This window comes from Pleurodeles waltl, chromosome 4_2, assembly GCF_031143425.1.
Source record: "Pleurodeles waltl isolate 20211129_DDA chromosome 4_2, aPleWal1.hap1.20221129, whole genome shotgun sequence".
Classification (NCBI taxonomy): domain Eukaryota; kingdom Metazoa; phylum Chordata; class Amphibia; order Caudata; family Salamandridae; genus Pleurodeles; species Pleurodeles waltl.
Window position 1 is genome coordinate 1,027,576,836 of NC_090443.1, and position 22,319 is coordinate 1,027,599,154.

Sequence of the window (22,319 nt, forward strand, 5' to 3'; positions counted from 1 at the left end):
CCCCAGTGGTTGATGCTGATCTGTTGATGTTCCCGATGAGGGCTCATTCCCAGACATGCGCACTGCGGCTGCGTTTGCTTCGTGAGGCTGATTATGAAATACCCTTCCTGGAGGAAGTTGATATTAACTCGTTTACAGGCCCTGCACAGGATGCCGCCTTGGTTGCTTCTGAGGCTTTGGAACACACCTGCTCCTTAATAGTCTTTGGCGTGGATTTTCCGGTCCTGTCATCTGCCGAAGTGGAGAACCTCCTGCTTTCAATGACCACTGTTTGAATTGGATTTGGTCTAAATTGACACTGTTACATGAATTCGGCTCTTAGCCGCATTCTTATTTTTAAATTTAGGATTATTGTGCTTTGGTGCCCTCTTGACTTGTTGAAATTATATAAGGTTTTAGTTACTTTTGTTTTAACATAGGGCATGTTTTAGGCTTAGATTTAAACCACTTTCTACCTACAAGGGGAGGGTGTAGTGTAGCCATTTTTAATATAGCCTTTGCACGTTTGCTTAAAGCATTAGGCCTCTGTGCACTTTGTTCTAGATGCATTTTATTCAGCCTTGCACTGTTATTTTTCAATAACCAGTTTCACGGTCTTGTTTTATTTTCTTCTATCACACTGTTTAGCTTACTTCAGCACCGGAGTTCTCAAACAATACATTCTTGCTCGCTCTGTGCTTCAGTCAAGGATACAATCTGGTACATTGCCGATAGACGTGGTAGGAGTTTAGTCTTTAGGGTTCGTAGAAAGTACACACTCTTACGTAGGGACATTTCTTAGAATACCGGCGTGTTAATTATAAAAACACTTCCTAGTCCTGGTGCACGTAAGAGGGAGATTCCGACCAGGGAACCACAACTAGACGCTGACTGCCCGGTTGCAGATGCTGATCCAGATCACAGGTCTTTGCTCAGGTATGAGGGTTGATGTCCTCCCGGGGGAACCTGAAAGGCAGGCTTAGAGCTTAACATGCTGTGCTCAAAATAGAACTTAGAAGAGAGAACGTAATCTAGTAGCACTATGATAGCGTTATTCTTATGTTTCACTCTCCTCGTTACTATTTAAATCCTACTGTGTTGTATGGTTCTGGTTATTGCGGCTCACGCCTTATTATCTAAAATGCAGTTGTTTTATTAAATCAATCTTTAAAACTCAAACTGTCTTTTTCATTTGTATATGAGACCACACTGGGTATGAGAGAACTGGTTGGGATCTGAGTGACCACGACTTCCCTGGGAAGCACTAAGATGTCATGCGCTCGGCTGCACAATTATCTCTTCCCTCTGGGAAGGATGAGGCACTGCTAGTTAGCTGAAGCAACACCGGATTGGGGGTGACAAGGGTCCTTCGCCGTGGGTTAGACTTAGTCCCCCACACTGTGAACGATCCTTCACCCAAAAATCCAGTAGTCTCATTAGGATAATGAGAGCCTACGCAACAGTGTTCTGCCGACTCCAGCAGGCTACTATCTCCATGATGGCTGCGATTCCTAATGGGTTGTAAATTGTTACCTACCTCATTAATATTCGTGAACTAGGGCCCATATTTATACTTTTTTAGCACTGCATTTGCGTCATTTTTTGACGCAAAAGCGGCACAAATTTGCAAAATACAATTGTATTTTGTAAGTTTGCGCCGCTTTTGCGTCAAAAAGAGGCGCAAATGCGGCGCTAAAAAAGTATAAATATGAGCCTAGGTCTATTTGCAACCCACTACGAATCGCAAATGAAACTCAAAAGAGTATCATACATTTGAAATAGCGATTTCCTAATTGAGATTCGCAGGAAATCGTAGTTAGGATATCGCTATTTCAAATGTTCGTACATGTAACCCTTGGTGTCTTATGTGAGGACCGGAGTGGTAATCTTATTTTGTGTTACGATGCGGTGCCTAAGCATATATTATAGGTACGGTGAGAGAGGGACAGAGCATATGCACTTGACAATGCATAGCAGTGCTTGTTTGGAAGGGCTTCGGTTTTGAGTATGGCGATTCTGGAAAGTGTTTTGGAGTCATGTGTGATGAGCAGTGGAATCCACTCTTTTTGTTGGGGGCGATCTTGTATTGGTGCTTCTGGTGAAGAGCAGTGAGTTAGTCTGAGGGATCTTTCTGCATGGTGACCTACCTACCTTCCTAGGTAGGGCGAAGGCTATGGTCAGTGGTTGCTCTTAAGCATCAAAGGAGTAGCTGGCAGCAGGTCACTGGATTACAGGCACCCGTGCCAACTGATCTGTGGTGTATGACCAGGGCAAGCGGCAGGTGTGCACTGGATACAGGCGGCCACAGTAAACGACCCAAGAGTTCAGGTGCGACAGTCGAGCCGCCTCAGTGCCCAGGGTCAGGGCCACATGCAAATAGTACCAGAGTATCTGTGGGATGCCCACAAGCAGGGTGGCTGTGGCTAGTGCCCAGCTGGCAGCCAGACTTCATCATTTATCATGAACACAGTGGCGTAACAAAGGCCCCCGCAGCGCGGGGGGGCCCTCAACACAGTACACTGTGCGCGGACTGGGTCCAGGGGGAGAGGGCCCCCTCGAGGTACTTTGCTGGGGGGCCCTTAAGTTGTGTTACGCCTCTGCATGAACAGTGCCAGCAGATTGCAATAAATAGTTCGTGGCTGTGTTCTGATTCTGAAGGCTTCTCCCGGGGCCCAGAGGGGATCACCCCCCAGGCACCTGCTGTCCCCCCGCCTCTCACTTTTCGTTGTCTACTCCTTCCCACCCCGTCTCTGTCTCTCTCTCTGACTCTCTATTGCTCTTTCTTTCTGTCTAGTTCTCTCTGGTCTCTCTCCTTGTCTTTTTTTCCGGTTTTCTATCTTTTCCTTTCCCTCCTTCTGACTTTCGACCTCTTTTTTACTGTCTCCTGTTCTATATTTATCCCCCGCCTGTTTCTCATTCTTTCGTTCTAGCTCTCCTCGCTCCGCCCTTATCTGTTTTCTCTTCCTTTCCAATTATGTAATTTTCCCTTCTCGCTGCACCTCTTGTCTTCACTCTCTGCATCTCCCCTCCTTTCCTTTCCCCCTCTCTCCTGCCCCGTCGCCCTCTGCTTCTCTCTCTTCACTCTCTGCATCTCCCCTCCTTTCCTCTCCCCCTCTCTCCTTCCCTGTCTCCCTTTCCTTCTCTCTGACTCTCTCTTCACCCCCTGCATCCCTTCCAGCCTCTTCCTCCCTGGCTGGTCCCTCTCCTCTCATTGGTTCGCTGCGGCCAGTGACGTCATCAGCCAGCGGGCGCCACACAGAGGGCGATGGGGAGGCTGCGTTGAAAGAGACAGACGCCTCCATCCTCTGCCTCCCAGACCAGAGAGCCCCCGAAGACCCCGGGCCCCCGTGCAGCCTCATCCCGGACTGCTGGCACAAGGTCACACTGGGCTTCCGGAGACCGAGGGGCATCGCTGTGAGGACACAGGAGGTGAAAAGAGGGGCAGACAAAGCAGGAGGCACACAGGGAGGAAGAGGAGGGTGGGGGCAGAAGCAGGTGGGTACTACCCTGTCAGATCCCTTCCCCCCACAACATATCTCATCTGCCTACCTCCCATGGGCACCTTCTAGCGCCTACCTCCATCAGGGGCACCCACTGACAGGTACGTCAGATGAATACCCTGCCAGGACCCCCTGTCCACGCCTACCACCACCAGGATACCCCTCCAGGGGCACCTACCGGCTCCTGCCTCCCCTGAAGTCCCATCACTTACCCTCAGCGTGGCTGTGAAGCGCCATCAGCCATCTCTTGTGCCCAACAGGATACCCTACCGAAGGTCACACACCGCCACTTACCCCACCAAGATACCCTGCCACAGGATGACGCCCAGCCCAGGAGAACTCACATCACTGACCCCGCTAGGAGCATTTACCACCTGAGACCCCCACTAACATACTTTGCCCATGTGCCAACACTGACCTGTACCCCGGGTGTTTCCCCATCACTGACTCCTGCCATCAGATCCTCTACCCGGGGCACCGATCACTATGGCTCTCAACAAACTTCCTTGCCAGGTTACATCTCGGGTCCCATGGAGCTGAGGCCGCCCTCACAGGACAAATATATTTCCTTTGGGGCACAGGTGAGACACACTGCCCAACACAAAGCAGTGCCCGCTGCCCCATGCCATCAGTGAACCGACAGCAGGCACAACACTGAGTATTACCCCGTGCCCCCAGCCTCTTTCAGTCTTTAATAACTCGAAAAGGGGCACTGACGTAGAGTGTCTGCCTGCTTGTAGAACTGTGGCATGCTTGGCACTGCCCGTTGGCATCATTAAGACCAGGCTCACTTGAGTGAGGAGATTTGTCTCCCAGAAGTGCAGGGTGCCTTCCTTCACCCCGATTCCAAAATGGTGCCAAACTGAACACTGGGGATCCGGGGCAGGCTCATACCCCTAGTGGGCAGCGGGGCCCCATTAGTGCCACGCGCCCTTTGCGCTCAGAAGCCCCGACAGCGCCAGTAAGGAGCATGATGCCCAGAGGGGGGCCATGGACACCCTGCCACCCATACATTTACCCCCCGCCCACCGCAGGCCACTGCTGCCGGTGCTGTGCTCTGCCACCTCCCTGGTGGTCAGCGGGGTGGGCATCTCCTGCCTCAACAAGTGGGTATTCCTGGGGTGCGCCTACCCCTACCCCCTCTTCCTGTCCGCCCTGCACATGCTGACCTCCGCCTTCTTCAACGCGGCCCTGCTGCGGCTGGGGCTGACCTGTTCTCGCCCCGGGGAGCCCCCTGCCCGCCTGCCATCGTCTGCCACCCCCCGGGTGCTCCTGCTCAGCTTGACCTTCTGTGCCAGCGTGGCCTGTGGGAACCTGGCGCTGCGCCACGCGGAGCTGGCCTTTGCCCAGATGCTGTACGCTGCCAACCCGCTGGTCACCATGGGCCTGTCCCATGCCCTGCTGCGGGGCCCGGGGTACGGGGCGGTGGAGTACGCTGCCATGCTGCCCGTCTGCCTGGGCGCCTCCCTCAGTGTGCTGGGGGAGGTGCACTTTGACCCCACCGGCTGCCTTTATATCTGCATCACCATGGTCCTGAGGGGAGTCAAGTCCATCCAGCAGGGTGAGTGTGCCAGCTTCTGGAAACTGCGCCGCTGTGCCAGGGCTCCCTGTGCCAGGGCACCCCGTGTCTGCTGTGTGTTCTGCTGTTGTGTGTCTGTGTGCCCCCGCCTGTTCGTCGCCTGTGTCTTTAGCCATGTGTCCCTGCCTGTTTGTCTCTGCTTGCCCTGGCACTGCACGGGTGGATGGCACAGCAACTGGACACTATAGCACAACCTCAGTCACTATCTGAAAGTTTGACTTCTATGACACTAAGGGCCTTATTTATACTTTTTGGTGCAAAACTGCACTAAGGCAGTTTTGCCCCAAAAAGTTTTGCACCGGCTTGCACCATTTTTTAGCACCAGCTGGGCACCATATTTATGGAATGGTGCAAGCCGGTGCAAAGGGTAGGCTATCTTAAAAAAAAATGATGTTAGGCAGTTTTGAGTCAAAATAAATGATTCTGACCAGATTAGCATCATTTTTTGACGCTAAGGGGCATATTTATACTCTGTTTGCACTGAATTAGCGTATTTTTTTTTTTTACTCTAATTCAGTGCAAAACTAACTCCATATTTATACTTTGGTGCTAGACTCATCTAGCACCAAATTTATGGAGTGAAAGTCATTTTTTGGAAGTGGAAACCTACCTTGCCTTAATGAGATGCAAGGTAGGCGTTCCTGTGCAACAAAATGACTCTATGGCCTTAACACCATATTTATACTCCCATGCAAAAATGGTGCAAGGGAGGGAGGAGGGGTCAAAAAATGGGGCAAAGCTTGCTTTGCCCTATTTTTTAAGACCAGGGTCAGGGCAGGTGTTAGGGGACCTGTGGCCCTATTTCCATGGTGGAACACCATGGAATAAGCCCAGAGGTGCCCTCCCTAGGCCCTAGGGGCACCCCCACCCACACTAGAGGGACTGCGAGGATGGGGGACCCCATCCCAGGTAAGTACAGGTAAATGCATTTTATTTTTGAAAGTGCCATAGGGGGCCCTGAAATGGGCCCCCATACATGGCACATGGTGCAATAGCCATGCCCAGGGGACCCATGTCCTCTGTGCTGGCCACTGGGGTGGTGGGCATGACTCCTGCCTTTTCTAAGGCAGGAGTCATGTGGCATGGTAGGTTTAGCACCATAAAATAACGCTAATCTGGTTAGAGTCATTTTTTTTTACTCTAACCTGCCTAAAGCCATTTTTTGGTGCTAAACCCTCTTCTTCTATACTGCTAGCCCCACCCGACTAAAGTCATTTTTTTAAACTCTAGCCTACCCTTTGCACAGGCTTGCACCATTCCATAAATATGGTGCCCGGCTGGTGCACAGAAATGGTGCAAGCCGGTGCTAAACCTTTTGGTGCAAAACTGAGTTAGTGCAGTTTTGCAGCAAAAAGTATAAATAAGGGCCAATATTTTGTAAGTTTGCGCCACTTTTGCGTCATAAAATGACGTTAATGCGGTGCAAAAAAAGTTTAAATCAGGGCCTTGGTGCTAGATGGGTCTAGCACCAAAGTATAAATATGGAGTTAGTTTTGCACCGAATTAGAGTAAAAAAAATGACACTAATTCAGTTCAAACAGAGTATAAATATGCTGCAGAGTATAAATATGCCCCTAAATATGGCATTAAGGCCATAGAGTCATTTTTTGCACGGGAACGCCTACCTTGCATCTCATTAAGGCAAAGTAGGTCTCCACTTTCAAAATATGACTTTAACTCCATAAATTTGGTGCTAGAGGGGTCTAGCACCAAAGTATAAATATGGAGTTAGTTTTGCACCGAATTAGAGTAAAAAAAAAAATGACACTAATTCGGTGCAAACAGAGTATAAATATGCCCCTAAGGCCCGTATTTATACTTTCTTAGCGCCGCATTTGCGTCATTTTTTAACGCAATAGCGGCGCAAACTGTAAGATTGCGCCGCTTTTGCATCAAAAAATTACACAAATGCGGCGCTTAACAAATTATAAATATGGGCCTAAAAAAGTATAAATATGGGCCTTCAGCCCACATTTATACTTTCTTAGCACTGCATTTGCGTAATTTTTTGACAACTGTATTTTGTAAGTTTGTGCCGCTTTTGCGTAAAAAAATGACGCAAATGCAGCGCTAAAAAAAAGTATAAATATTGGCCTAAAAAAGTATAAATATGGGCCTTCGGCCCACATTTATACTTTCTTAGCACTGCATTTGCGTCTTTTTTTTACAACTGTATTTTGTAAGTTTGCGCTGCTTTTGCGTAAAAAAATGACGCAAATGTGGCGCTAAAAAAAGTATAAATATGGGCCTAAGACTAGAGGGCGTTCAGCTAGATCCAAACTAGATTTTCAGGACAAACAGTTGGGGCACGTGTAAATCTACTACTGCGCCTAGGTGAGAGTGTGGCGCCATGTTTGTCCCTCTGAGCTTGTGGACAGTCCAGGAGAAGGCCCCTTCCAGCGTCTGTCCCTCCACTGTCCCACAGCTCCTCCAGGCCGCACCGTGGTTGCCTCTCGAGCTCTTGGACAGTCCAGGAGAAACCACTTTCCAGTGTCTCTCCTCCACGGTCACAGCTGCTATAGGCCGCACCATATTGGTCCCTCTGAGATCCTCGATAGTCCAGGAGAAGCACTGGCGTAACAAAGGCCCCCGCAGTGTGTGGGGGCCCGAGTGCTTCGGGGGGGGGCCTCAGCACAGTACACTGTGCACGGGTGGCGGGCACCTAGCCTGAGAGCTCCTGACTGGGTGGGCGAGGGGGGCCCCTCCATGTATTTTGATGGGCCCCTCTCAAGTTTTGTTCATCCACTGAGGAGAAGGCACCTTCCAGCATCTGTCCCTCCACTGTCACCAGCTGCTGTAGCTCACACCATGTTTGCACTTCTGAGATCCTGGACAGTCCAAGAGAAGGCATCTTCCAGCGTCTGTCCCTCCACTGTCACCAGCTGCTGTAGCTCACATCATGTTTGCACTTCTGAGATCCTGGACAGCTCAGGAGAAAGCATCTTCCAGTGTCTGTCCCTCCACTGTCTCCAACTGCTGTAGCTCACACCATGCTTGCACCTCTGAGATCCTGGACAGTCCAAGAGAAGGCATCTTCCAGCGTCTGTCCCTCCACTGTCGCACAGCTGCTGTAGCTCACACCATGTTTGCACTTCTGAGATCCTGGACAGCTCAGGAGAAGGCATCTTCCAGCGTCTGTCCCTCCACTGTCGCACAGCTGCTGTAGCTCACACCATGTTTGCACTTCTGAGATCCTGGACAGCTCAGGAGAAGGCATCTTCCAGCGTCTGTCCCTCCACTGTCGCACAGCTGCTGTAGCTCACACCATGTTTGCACTTCTGAGATCCTGGACAGCTCAGGAGAAGGCATCTTCCAGCGTCTGTCCCTCCACTGTCGCACAGCTGCTGTAGCTCACACCATGTTTGCACCTCTGAGATCCTGGACAGCTCAGGAGAAGGCATTCCAGTGGCTGTCCTTTACTGTCACACAGCTGCTCCAGGCCGCACAATATTTGTCCCTCTGAGATCCCGGATAGCCCAGGAGAAGGCACCATCCAGTGTCTGTCCCTCCACTGTCACACAGCTGCTCTGGCTGGCACCACGCCTGTCCCTCAGTGCTCTTGGACAGTCCAAGTGAAGGCATCTTCCAGTGTCTGTCCTCCATTGTAACAGCTGCTCTAGGGTGCACCACGTTTGTCCCTCTTTGCTCTTGGATAACAAAGACAGACAGACATGAGAAAAGCAGACTATATTAACTTACACAGAAACTGCTAAAGCACCAAAGCATGGACAAGCTACGTGAACTCCCAGCAGAACATGTGTGTGCTGCGGTGGGGGTGTTATTGTCAGGGGCGATAGTGACACATCAGAGCCAGCAATCAAAGCGATTAGGTGATGGGTTGTTGGCAACACTCACCGATAACTGTGACCTGGAACAGGACAGACGTATCATTGGACGGAGATCTGGACCTGTGCGGTATATATTACTACAACCTGAAGCAGTATCCTGTGAAAGAAGCCACCAAATGCCACCAAGAGCATTGCCATTATTAACAACATCACTGACATTCCTCTTTCTGGCATTCAAAATTTTATTCGCCTCAGTGGGGTAAGTTTGACCAAACACCTTCTGCACCACCAACCCTTCCCAGAAACTTGTACAGACCCTTGTGACAATTTCGCCACCCGTACTGGGCTGGTGAATCTGGTTTCTCCTTTTCTGACTTTAGTAGGGTTTTTGGTGAGGACCTAATCTAAAACAGGCTTACATGGTAGGACAGTTGTTAAAGAATGAGCACCTTCAATGGTCGAAGCCCCAGAGATGGGCATTCAGGTTGTATATTGCCCATTTCTACGTGAGCGTACTCAGCAGGTCTGTCAGCTGTTCCGCGTGTTTCAGAACCTCTGGCAGTCACCAGTGCCCGAGGCTGAACATCTTCGCCACCGTCAGGGATGTGGTGATCCAGGTTTGCCAGCAAAAAGTTATATCATCAATGTCAGAGATGTCATGTAGGACAGCAAGGGGTTCAATAGAAGCTGAGCTTAGGGCAGGAAAACAGTGAATGCATCATATTGCTGTTTGGTGACTTAAATCATCATCACAGTGAATTGGGGCTTAGACCAGCAGTGTGCACACTAAACAGGGTCCAATAGGAGTTGTGGAGCACTTTGAAAAATCAACATTTAATTCTAGCCCCTCTCTGATCCCTTACCAAGCATCAGCATGAGTGCAGACCACTCCTTCATGCTGTGATCATGTGTGTTACTTCGTCTCTTTAGAGAACATCTCAGATACAACTGTGCTGTATAACCCAGAGGTTATATCCCCACTCTGGCACCAAGTAATCAAGTGTAAGGGAGCCGGATACCAGGGGAAAGAAGGTCGACCGGATTCAGTCGGTCTTTCAAGGGATGTGTCAGCTGCATGCGTTGCCAGTGCTGCAACATGGCTAGGCCACATCTGGACGGAGAGTATGAATTCGACTTATCGGGACTCTCCTTCAGAGGTAGCTACGTGCTTTACAAATGCTTTACAAGCTCTTGTAGCATGTTTCAAGTCTCTAGGTACTCTTGGACATCCATGGTGGCCAAAGGATTAGGTGAACTCCAGGCTGGAAGCCAGCAATGTCCCAAATGTAGGCACCTTTTTGGACAAATCTGCAGAACTTTCCCTTCTGTAGATAATGGGCGAAGAGTTAATCGTAAGACGAGGGTGGGCAAAGTTTCATCATATACAATTTGCAAGCCAAGAACATTCCCCAGAAGTTTTATCTTCTGGTATCTCTGTGAGAATACCATCCAATGCGTTTGTCAGTGTCGCTTAGCCATTTTCGGGGTATACTCAAAGGAAGCAATTCCAAGTACATAAGTGTTGCATGGCTCCACCATCTTGACCATGCGAATCCCCCCATAACATTAAGAGCAAATGAGAATGTTAATTCTGGGGCATATTTATGAGAGATTGGCTTAGGCCAGCTCCGAAACTCTTCTTGCTGCGCTGCCCTACACCCATGTGAAAGGTCAGGAATGTACTGTATTTATGAAATACAGCGCATTTCTGTCCCTTTCCCCTGCACTGGCACACAATTTTTCTGCCTAGGGCCATGGTGCAAGTGTGCCTGCGTTGCATGCAGCATTGTTTTTGAGCAGGAAGGGACACCGCCCTGCACAAAAACAATCCAAAAAGGCGCTTTCCTCTTTCTGTGTCTGCTGCAGAATGCAGCACACATGGAAAGAAGGAACAACAAGGAGAAATGAAAATATTTATCCTTATTCCGGCTGCTCTGAGGATGCGTACGTTTTTGGTGCTGCCCCAGGTTTAAAGGATCTTCTAAAACTTGGACAGCAGCTTCAAATTGTCTGGCCCCACGCCTCCTCGGCCTCTATTAATGGACATATATTTATGCATACAGTATACATGCAGGTGCACAGAGTATAATATGCTGTTTCTTACCATTAACAAGATTCCCCTTCCTCAAAAATGGAAATAATTAGCATATTATATTCTGCACATCTGCATATATGGTTTATGCCATGCAACGTTTTTATTTCTATTTATTCTGACAATAGTTATTTAACCAAAACCAGGCTACAAGGGGTTATATTTGCACAACAAGGTCAAATCACATTGAGGAGAAATAGTGAGCATCCGGCCAGTTGTTTCCCTATGTGCAGTAACTGCAACATGCAGTCTGCGAGGGAGTAAAAGTGTTTTCTCCTGTCAAATTTGCTGCACTGTGGAAATAAACTCAAATGTGACCTTCGCACTTTAGTAACACACGTGTGAATGTGTGTTTATTAGTACGGATGCTCCCAATAACAGGAGCTATTGTGCCACATTTATTTTCATTGCCATGATACAAATATTTATGTATGTATAGTTATTGGTCTCTAAACCCTTATATTTTTCTTTCTAGGTCTCACCTAGGCTGCGCATGTGCTGTCTCTTCGAGACATGCTGTTTGTACAATGTGGGCTTCAAGTCCCTCCCATCTTTTTCATTGGTTTGTGTTACTGCTCTTCGTAAATGCTTGATTCTCTTTGGTGACTGTGCTTCTTAGCTCCCCCTTTCAGTCTTTTGGAACCTCCCATGAAGACTGCCCCTGTTACACTTAGTCTTACTCCTTTTCGTTATTTATGTGACTTTGTGAGCACTATGTTTTTTTCTTGTGGGATTGCCTCTGCTCCTCCTCCTTTTTTTGGGGGTTGCTGCTGGCATTGCTGGCATTGAAAAAAAAAAGGCTCTCTGGTCTCACAGCTGCACCCCCCCACCTTGTGATTTCAAGACGTATTGAAAACAGGTCTGTAAAGAGCGCGACTGGAAACAAGCCTGTAAATCTTTTTTTTTTAGTTTCCTTCTAAACAGGGCTGAAATTATTTCCCCACATTTACTATTCATTCAAAGACTGCCCCTTTAACAATCCTCTTGCCTCCTGCTCTGCTTTGCCTTGAAGTCAGTCTGCCCCCTTTAATTTACTCATTGACCATATCGGTAAAAGACCAGCTGTTGGACTCCGGTCAGGAATTTTTTGTGCCCACTGTAAACAGCATTCCCGGGTTCCGCTCTTGTGACTACAAATGTTTTGAGTGTTGTTGCACTCCATACACCAGACCGCTAAGCATGCTATCTGCTTCCCCGGAAGTAGGAAGTGGAGCAGAGCAGCCAAGTTGTGCCTTTCACTCTTGTTTACAGCTCCAGTTGGCTCCTGCGCCATAAATCTTGCTCGCAGCCCACAAAGATGGGGTTCACACTCTCTCTTTTACTATCAGTGTGTGCGGGGCTGCTCATTGTTCATTTGGGAGTACGGGCTTTATGTCTCCTCTATGCTGCCTCACATAGCTGGCAAGTTCTCAGGCTGCTTATTCATAGCCTACTAATTCAGAAAGTTCTGGTCTTTTTGTCACAAATCAATTTCATCAGTTGATTGACTTTAATCACATCCATGGTGCAACCAAAGACTACTCGGTGCTTAATTTGTGCCTGTTGTTTCCGGTGCTGAGCACCGGCACTTATTTGTGAGGGCCGGGGCTTATTCTCATGCCTCAAGCATTTTGCTGCGAGCAAAAGACACGTATGGGAAAGACGGAAGATGGAAAAACGAAAAAGCGTCATAAAGGGAGAAAGTAGAAAGCTGCTGGAGTGAGCTGAAGGGTCGGGGGTGGCTGTAAATGGATTGAAGAGGCCCGAGATGGCTTCAGGATTATGCTGCCTCCGTATTCAGTGCTGGCAGATTTAATTACAACAGCCTCGTGTTTAAGAGAAGGGCTTTGAGCACCGGCACCTCTTTATTTACAAATTAAGCACTGAGACTACTAATCCCAGAATGCCCTATGGTATCATTCAGCTTTCACATTAATATCCAGAATGGATATCGCAGTGTTTGGCACGACCTAGCAAGTCACGGTAAGCCTAACCTTACCTCCTTACCCTGGTTTTTAAAAGACAGAATGCACTTTAAGCAAGCTTCTTTTTGCTATAGAGCCCATTCTTTCCTACCACACCTCTCTCCTGCTTTTTTTGCTTATTTATTATTTCTTAGGGCCTAGTGCTTTCTTTCCTTAAGCCATGTTGCTTTCTTTTAGGACTTTAGCAGGCAAGTGACTCACGTTCGTGCCTTATGCTAGTTTGTTTTGTTAATGTTGGCACTCTGATGTCCTGCCTCTACAAGCTTGTGCCCTGAAAGATGCTACGCTTTTAACAGGAACGCCGTCTCTCTTTTAAATCATCTCTGACGCATTTCCAATTTTGCAAAACGGCGGTCCGTTTTGGTCGAAGCAAGGCCGGCTTTAGGGCGGTGCGACCTGTGCGGCTGCACCGGGTGCTGACAAGGACAGGAGGGGCACTGACCTCAGAGGGCCTCTGTGTTTAACAATAACTCACGAAACTTGCAATTTAAAAGCACCTGCTGAAAGGTTCCTTGTGTGTCCAGCCTTCAGGAAGCAATTAAAATGTCAAGTTAACTCTTGTAATTAATGTTCCTGCTAGAGAGAGATATGGCGTTTTGTCCAGCGGCAGTTTTGAATCACCATAAAGTAGCTCAGAGGGTTAATATGCCTGCTGCAAAGAACAGATCTATATTTTATGTGGATTGCTGAGTGGATTAGTAAAGCTAGTCTTTACCAGCGCTTTCAAACAAATGAAATGTATGTGATAGAGGAGCTATGGAGACATGAAGGGCACTTTTGCCGGGTGGTAGTGAGGGAATCCGAGGAGGAGGTCGGGTGGGGGCACCAAAAAAATTGTCGCACTGGGCGCAACCAGCGCTAAAGCTGGCCCGGGGTCCAAGTGAAGTGGGAGTTGATCAAGGCAGTTTTTTTTTTTTTTTTTTACATCTGGGGACTTGCGGTTTCACATTTTCTTTATAAGCCCACAATTGAAGGTTTAAGAATGCCAGGGAAAATAGCACCACAGGGTGAACTGGCAGGGCCTGTGAACTTTATAATTTAATTTTTGTTTCTTCATTTTTAGCAAATACATGGTACTTCTGGTGGTTTACTGAAACGGCAGAATTTACTCCAGCTGTGGAATTTAGAAAAGGTCCTAAGCATTTATCAAAAATTAATTTTGCCAGAAGTGACCAAATGTGAACTGTATAGGGCACCATCGGTTAAACGAAAATTTTCCATGAACTATTTCACAGTGCCCCCACTCGATTTCTTCACTGAGTCTAAATGGGACACCCTCAATATATTTTGAACTCATATTAAGCACACGGAGTCTCGTGCTTTTCTTTTGCCAATGAATTGATTTATATGCGTTATATATTATAGTGCCCAGTTAATCAACAAACAGTTCCATCATAAACTTCGAAGTTAGAGAAAATCACAAACTTTTTTCCCATTGCCTGGAAGCATCGCAGAAGCCCGTCAGTTACACAGTGTAGTGCGCTTACCTGCTAAATATGAGATTCGATGACCACCTTATCCACTACAAAAGCGACTGTCCAGCATACACAGTTAGATCACCCCTGGGCACATTCTCTTTTTATTTCATGTATGTTCTTCTAATAGATCCAGACCTTGCTGTTCTGTGAGTCTGAATTGTACATCCCTTCCTGTTGGCTAGTAGCCTATCCTACGGCACATGACATACATTACTATTATAACATTTATAGGGGGTACCATCCAGCGTCAGCCTGTATGTTTCACATATAAAACACACCAGTAACCCATGACTGCATCTGCTGTCACATATACTTTGTCTCTGTAACTAGTACTGAATGCCATCTGAAACCTCATAAGCTGCCAGGAGCTCAGCCATAAACAATTTTAACCACCACCCTGTTTACCCGTTTCAGTTAATTTATTAATTTCTTTTTTTAAATAATTCTTTTTTATAATTTTCAAAATCAGCAACAAAGAACACTAATGGCTTGCAATCAAGGGATCCAATCTGTTATACTCCGTTAAATATCCCCTGTGTATGACACTTCTGCAGAGGATGTAACGCAGCGGTCAGAGTGACCGCCTCGGAAAGTAGAGATCGGGGTTCGATCCTCCGTGACGGCGCTACATCCTGTGATTCTGGACAAATCACGTAATCTCCCTGTGCCCATGGACAGCGCCTTGAGACCCTCTTGGGTGATAAGCTGTGCTATATAAATCTACATTTACATTTACACCCATATCTGTATTGTGCAACTTCAGACTTTGCAGCCACACTACTCTAAAACACAGCTTAAAGATATTGGCAAAGCCAATAGCTCTGGCTAAACACTTATAAGGTCCCAAAGGTGAGACCTATTGGCTATGCCAATACTTGTTTATTATTGTTTTTGTACATGGCGTTTTTGATCTCCTGATTATTTGTGCCTTCTTTTTGGACCCATATTTTTGGGCCGATATTGTCACATCACTTCCTGCTGAGCTCCATAGCCCTGTGTCTGTGAACATGGGTGCTCCGCCCCATTCTCCGTGTAACTTCCTGTGTAGGACACTTTGTGAAATCAGGAAGCACATTAACAAGTTTACTTACCACAGCCTCTTGGACTTCTGAATATGTTCTAGACAATGCCTTTCAGTGGTGCACACACTCGAAACCTCAATAACACGTGTAGGGCCAGATGTACAAGGGAGTCTCACAATGCAGCACCGCAAACAATGGTGCTGTGCTGAGTTGCATGAAAGAGCGAGAGAGCAGGAAAGCGCCATATTCACTATGAGAAGGCACTGTATTGCTCTCTCACTAGTGCAGGCACACAATCAGGCTGCCTAGCACTAGGCACACACATTTGCACCATAGTGCAACAGTATCCGTGCCATGTCTTGCATAGGTTTTATACTGGATGGCTACTGTTCCCCTACAAAATACTATACTTAGACTAGCTTTAAGACTTTTCCAACTTCAGATGTGTTCTGCACACGTCAGCACCCATGCACAGTGGGAAAAGTTAGGAGAAATAAAAACATTTCTCTTTTTTACACCTGCTTCAAAGTGACTAGGGGCCTGATTACGACCTTGGCGGAGGGGATTACTCAGTCCCAAATGTGACGTATATCCCGTCCGCCGGGTTACAAGTTCCATAGGATAGAATGCAACTTGTAATACGGAGGGTGGGATATCCTTTACATTTGGGAGGGAGTAATCCCCTCGCCAAGGTCGTAATCAGGCCCATTATCTTTTGCTGCAAAACCCGGTCTACTATTGTAAGTAGATAGGGGTTGCTTCAAAAACCATGGGTGGTTCAACGGAGCGCCCATGTACCACCAATGGAACACCCCCTCAAGGCAGAATAACGCAGGGTAGCACTTTATGCTACTTTGCATTACTTTCAGGCAAATTTGCAACCAAAACAAGTTTTGTGCTGAAAAGTAAATCACTTTTGTGACGCAAACCAAGCGCAAAATGTTTGTAAATCTGGTCCTTAGTAAAGGACAATCAATGTACATTATAGAAGGGATTACTGATCCTGCCTCAGCCCTCCCACCCTAACATCTGTAACATAGGGTCCTTCCACAGAAAGGCTGTAACTGAGAATGTATACTATTAGTGCACTGGCATTTAACTGGTAGACCCACAAACAGGTGTACTTAGGGGTCTGTCTGAGAAGTCTGCACAAGGTTTTAATGGGGGTTCCTATTAGACATAATCTAAACCTGCTCCCCTCAGAATTGAAGTCAGTCCTCCAGTGCACACTTAGTTGGCAGAATGACTTTCACCTTCTCTCTTTTATATTGTGCTTCGGTTCCAGGCAACGTCATCCACCTGTATTATTCATTCTCTAAATGTTTTCATTTGTGATGTGATTATTTATCAAAGCTGTGCAATGAATTCTTTCAACCATTGTTTAATTTTGAGTATAAATCATATGTTTTGTGTGAATAAGAGAGGTGAAAGGCATTGCAGCTACTAATTGTGCACCCGAGGACTGTCTTCAGTACTGAAGAGAGGAGGCTTTTATGTTTCATTGAGCCCCAGGAGTTCATTGTAGCTTTCAGATAGCACCTAAAAAAGAATAGAACAGACAAAAATCCTTTGGATTAACAGGTGTGCAGCCAAGGGTTATCGTCCTAAGAGTTCTTTTAGTGGATCAATTAGTGTTAATGGAAACCTGTGAGGGACAGGAGGCTTGGAGCGTTAATGGAGAACCAGGAGGGACAGGAGGCTTGGACTCATAATGGAGAACCATGAGGGACAGGGGGCTTGGACTCATAATGGAGAACCATGAGGGACAGGGGGCTTGGAGAGTTAATGGAGAACCACGAGGGACAGGAGGCTTGGAGTGTTAAACAAGAACTATGAGGGACAGGAGGCTTGGACTCATAATGGAGAACAATGAGGGACAGGAGGCTTGGAGTGTTAATGGAGAACCATGAGGGACAGGAGGCTTGGAGCGTTAATGGAGAACCATGAGGGACAGGAGGCTTGGAGCATTATTGGAGAACCATGAGGGACAGTGGATGTGGAGTGGTAATGGAGAACCATGAGGGACAGTGGATGTGGAGTGGTAATGGAGAACCATGAGGGACTGGAGGCTTGGACTCGTAATGGAGAACCATGAGGTGCTGGAGGCTTGGAGCGTTAATAGAGATCCATGAGGGATAGGAGGCTTGTAGCATTAATGGAGAATCATGAGGGACAGGAGGCTTGAAGTGTTAATGGAGAACCATGAGAGGCAGGAGGCTTGGAGCGTTAATGGAGAACCATGAGTGACAGGAGGCTCGGAGTGGTAATGAAGAACCATGAGGGACAGTGGATGTGGAGTTTTAATGGAGAACCATGAGGGACAGGAGACTTGAACTGTTAATGGAGAACCATGAGGGACTGGAGACCTGGGCCCATATTTATACTTTTTTAGCGCCACATTTGTGTCATTTTTTTATGCAAAAGCTGCGCAAACTTACAAAACATAATTGAATTTTGTAAGTTTGCGCCGCTTTTGCGTCAAAAAATGACACAAATGCAGCGCTAAGAAAGTATAAATCAGGACCTTGGAGTGTTAATGGAAAACCGTGAGGACAGGAGAGTTGGAGTGTTAATGGAGAACCATGAGGGACAAAAGGCTTGGAGTGTTAATGAAGAATCATTAGAGACAGTGGATGTGGAGTGTTAATGGAGCACCATGAGGGACAGGAGGCTTGGAGCGTTAATGGAGAACCATGAGGGACAGGAGGCTTGGAGCGTTAGTGGAGAACCATCAGGGATAGTGGATGTGGATTGTTAACGGAGAACCATGAGGGACAGGAGGCTTGAAGTGTTAATGGAGAACCATGAGGGACAGGAGCCTTGAAGCGTTAATGGAGAACCATGAGGGACAGGAGCCTTGAAGCGTTAATGGAGAACCATGAGGGACAGGAGGCTTGGAGCGTTAATGGAGAATCTTGAGAGGCAAGAGGCTTGGAATGGTAATGGAGAACCATGAGGGTCAGTGAATGTGAAATGTTAATGGAGAACCATGAGGGACAGGAGGCTTGGAGCGTTAATGGAGAACCATGAGAGACAGGAGGCTTGGAGTGTTAATGGAGAAACATAAGAGACAACAGAACGTAGACAGCCAGAGACCCATGAGCCCACTGCATCTTACATGACCCGGTCCTACACATTCTTGTGCCTTGTGCTGAGGAGCCGTCATGCAGCTAAACCTATAGGGCAATAAATGGCTGAAAGAAGAGTGTGAATGCCAGAAATGAGCATGCCTCAGGATGCTTAGAGTCCGGTCCTCTAACATGTCTTGTATTCTCTTTGCAGGTGTGCTGCTGCAGGAGGAGAACATTGACACCATTCTGCTCCTGTACGTCATGTCGCTGCCTAGCTTCTTCCTGCTGTTCTGCGGGACCCTGCTGTTCGAGAGTGGGGCGCTATGGGAGCTTCTGGCCCGGAGCAGCCCCTGCCTCTGGATCTCGCTGCTGCTCAGCTGTGCCAGCTCGGTTCTCTACAATCTATCAAGTTTCTTTGTGGTCAAGCAGACCTCGGCTGTCACGCTCCACCTGCTGGGGAACCTGGTGGTCCTGGGTAATGTGGTAGCCTCCCAGGCCCTCTTCGGGGGTCCAGTCAGCCTGCTGGGTGTGGCTGGCACAACCCTGACACTGTCCGGTGTTCTCCTCTACCAAAACTCTGCCTCTGTGGCTTCACTTGTGGCTTCCTGGAAAGAGAGGCAGAAACGGTGACAAAGACCTGAGCATCAAAAAAATTCCATGGAATGAGAAATGGAACGACGACTTGACTTATCAAGAGATTCCTTTGTGGAATGAGAAAAAGAACCAGTGACACAGGGTTGGTCAAGAGATTTCTTCATTAAAAGATAAATGGACAGCAGTAAACAAGAGGGGGGTCAGAGAACCCCCATGAAACATGTGAGGGTGATGCTGATTGAATAGGACAATTCACTTTTGGGCTGAGAAATTGAGACTGTGATAATGTTGGGATTAGGGCAAGACCTAATGAAACAGAGAATGAGGGGAAGATAGTTACAGAATAGAAATATTTCAAGATTGATCAAGGAACAGTAACAGCAGTGAGGACCAGAATCACTCTCAGATCAGGGACCAGTGACACTGGCCAGGACACAAGAATTCCTCATGGAACTAGAAATAGAAATGTGATTGAATGGAATGACTCTCTCTGTGACCCCAGTAAGCACAGAATTGTCTTCTAGAAGGAGGACCAGTGACACCGGTGAGGACAAAGAGATCCCTCATGGAACCGGGCACGGAGACAGTAACAGTCGTGGAAAGGTAGTAACAATTGATGAAACAAAAAGTGGCACTGATGTGGGTGAGATTGCCTCTTGAACAAGAATCAGTGACACCAATGAAGACACAGAAGCAGTGACAGCAGTGGACTGCAAGGAACAACTTAATGGAATGAGAAATTAAAAACCTGAAACTAGTGGATTAAGGTAATACCTTGTGCAATGAGAAACAAAGACAGTATTGTCCGAGATGGTCAGGTCATCAGGTGTGGAATGAGAAAGGCAGATGGTGACACGTGGAGTAAGAGGAAATCCTCCTGGAATCAAAAATTGAAACACCGACTCAGGATTTGCTGAGAGGAATCCAGCCTTGGATGAGAGCTGAGGCACTGATACTGGCAGTGTGAAAGGAATTCCTCATGGAACAAGAAACCAAGTGAATAACACTGGACAAGTCAAAAGGTTCCACAATGGTAGGCGTAAGGAAAATGGAAACAAATATGACGTTGCAAAAAAAGGCAGCGTGGATCTATGAATTGAAGTGATTACAGTAGGACATTTGGAGGGAATCCTCAATTCAGTGAGAAATAAATGGTTGGACAGGTTGACTTAATCTTTGAATGATAAATGGAGGGACCTTCCTCACATGGGTTTTGGAAATCACTCAAAGCACAAATCTGCTCTTGGAATCAATAGCACAAGGGATCAGCCTGTAGAACTATGATCGCCTGGACTGCCAGGACTAAAGGTAGAAGGCCCCAGGGCTCCAGTCTGTTGTGGGTGTGCAATAAAACCAGCTGAGAGCGGGCTTCCTACCACTACTCGGCTCTCAAGATCTTGTGTCAGTCCTTTCTTGTGGATTAACAGGCTCACTCCATTGTCAGGTCATACTTTGTAAAAAATACAGATCACTAAGACAATATGGGGCCATCGAAAAAGAAACATTACTCGCTGGAAAAAGTGTTTAGTATGAAATGAAGTGGAATGTGAAAGGGAGTACAGTTTGGGTGGGAATGCGGTTTGAACAGAAGAGAGATACAAGATGAGACCATTTGGAACAGGCACAAGAATGACAGAGTGGGGTGCAAAGTGGGGTTTCACTGTTTAAATAAGAGTATACATAATGCTGAAGAATTGTTTGGAGTTCAAAGTCAGGTCAATAGGATTGGAGTTTAAGTGGGAACGAGTTTAAGTGAAATACGGAAAGGAATTGGGTTGTTATGGGATGAGACTTGAGTTAGGAGTGGGGTGAGAACTGGAGAACCTTTAAATGGTGAAAAAATGAAGGTTTAATGGATGGCAATAAGTTATGATAAAAATAGAGGAATTGGAATGACAGCCTGAATGGGAATTGGGTTTGAATTGTAGTGGGAATTGAATGGGATTGAGGTTGTAGTGGGACTGGAATAAGATCAGGTTTAGAACAAGTTTTATCACTTTCTAAGGGTTTAAAGGAGTCTCAATCCTTAAGAATCAGTGGTTGTACCCTTGTAACACACAGTACCTGGGATGTGTCAAAATAACAATGCACGGGGGCCACAGAGGAGAAGATGCGTTGCAAAATAAGGCGCTGCGTTGGATTTTCAGGCGCGGCACAGACAATGCATTGTTTCTTTCCACACTGCAAGGTGATGTGTCGATTTCCAGGAGGGCAGCCTTGGCTCCTTACTGCGATGTGGGGATATTTTGATGCCCAGGGATGATGCTTTGAAAATCCTTGATTCACTGGTAAGAAGGAGCAGACACTGCGTCGATTTCTGCAGGTGTTTTTCCGACGCATGTGGATTTTCTTCTCTGGGGTGAAGTCTTTGTGGCCCTGAGACTTCAGAACAGGAGGCAAGCTCAATCCAAGCCTTTGGAGACCGCTTGTGGGGAAGGCAGAGTCCTTCCAGCAGGGTCAGAGGCCAGCAGGCAGCAGAACAACAAGCAGGACAGCAGTCCTTCTCAGCAAAGCAGTCCAAATGACTCCTTTGGGCAGCCAGGCAGTCCCTCTGACACAGTCCAGGTGTAGATCCAGAAGTGTCTGATTTGGTGGGGTCAGGGACCCAGTTTATATACCCAAAATGCCCTTGAAGTGGGGGAAATTTCAAAGAGTGGTTTTGAAGTGCACAAGTTCCCCATTGTAAATGTAAATGTAAATTAGCACTTGTATAGCGCACTACTCACCCGTTAGGGTCTCAAGGCGCTGTACTCATACCGCTATGGAACCCCTCCTGGCTTTTCCCTGTGAGGTGCCCACTCCTGAGCACCCCCAGGGTGAAGCCAGGCATCCAAGCACTGTTGGGGCCGTTGTGGAGATTAAGCAAGCTATTGCCCAGAGTTGCAGAGTGGGACCCATGCATTAGATTAGGCACCGAGGGGAGAATTATCTGGTCAAGGGGAATTGAGCCCAAGACCTGCCGAAGCGGGACTTGAACCCTGGTCTTGAGCCAGATCTCTGCTTCAGGGTCTGCCGCTCTAACCATTGAGCCACACTTCTCCATTCAGCCCAGTCCTGTCTGCCAGGATCCCTGTGGGTGGTTATTAGACCTTTGTGTGAGGGCAGGCCACTGGCCTTTGAAGTGTAAGAGAGAGTCCTTCCACCCTTCCTGCCCAGGGAGACCCATTCAGTATGCAGATGAATGAAGATGTGACTGAGTGTCCTCTGTTTATGACTGTCTGGGTGGAATGCACGAGGGGAGCTGTCAACCAG

The 22,319-nt window shown here is 47.4% G+C and overlaps 1 protein-coding gene across 1 annotated transcript; it reads left to right on the forward strand.

Annotated features, from left to right (window-relative positions):
- Positions 1-3,239: 3,239 nt before the first annotated feature.
- LOC138293631 (solute carrier family 35 member E4-like) lies at positions 3,240-20,467 on the forward strand. The gene is made up of 2 exons (XM_069232919.1): positions 3,240-5,040; positions 18,685-20,467. The coding sequence occupies exons 1-2, from the start codon at positions 4,470-4,472 to the stop codon at positions 19,101-19,103; spliced, it is 990 nt and encodes a 329-aa protein (XP_069089020.1). The 5' UTR covers positions 3,240-4,469; the 3' UTR covers positions 19,104-20,467.
- Positions 20,468-22,319: the final 1,852 nt, after the last annotated feature.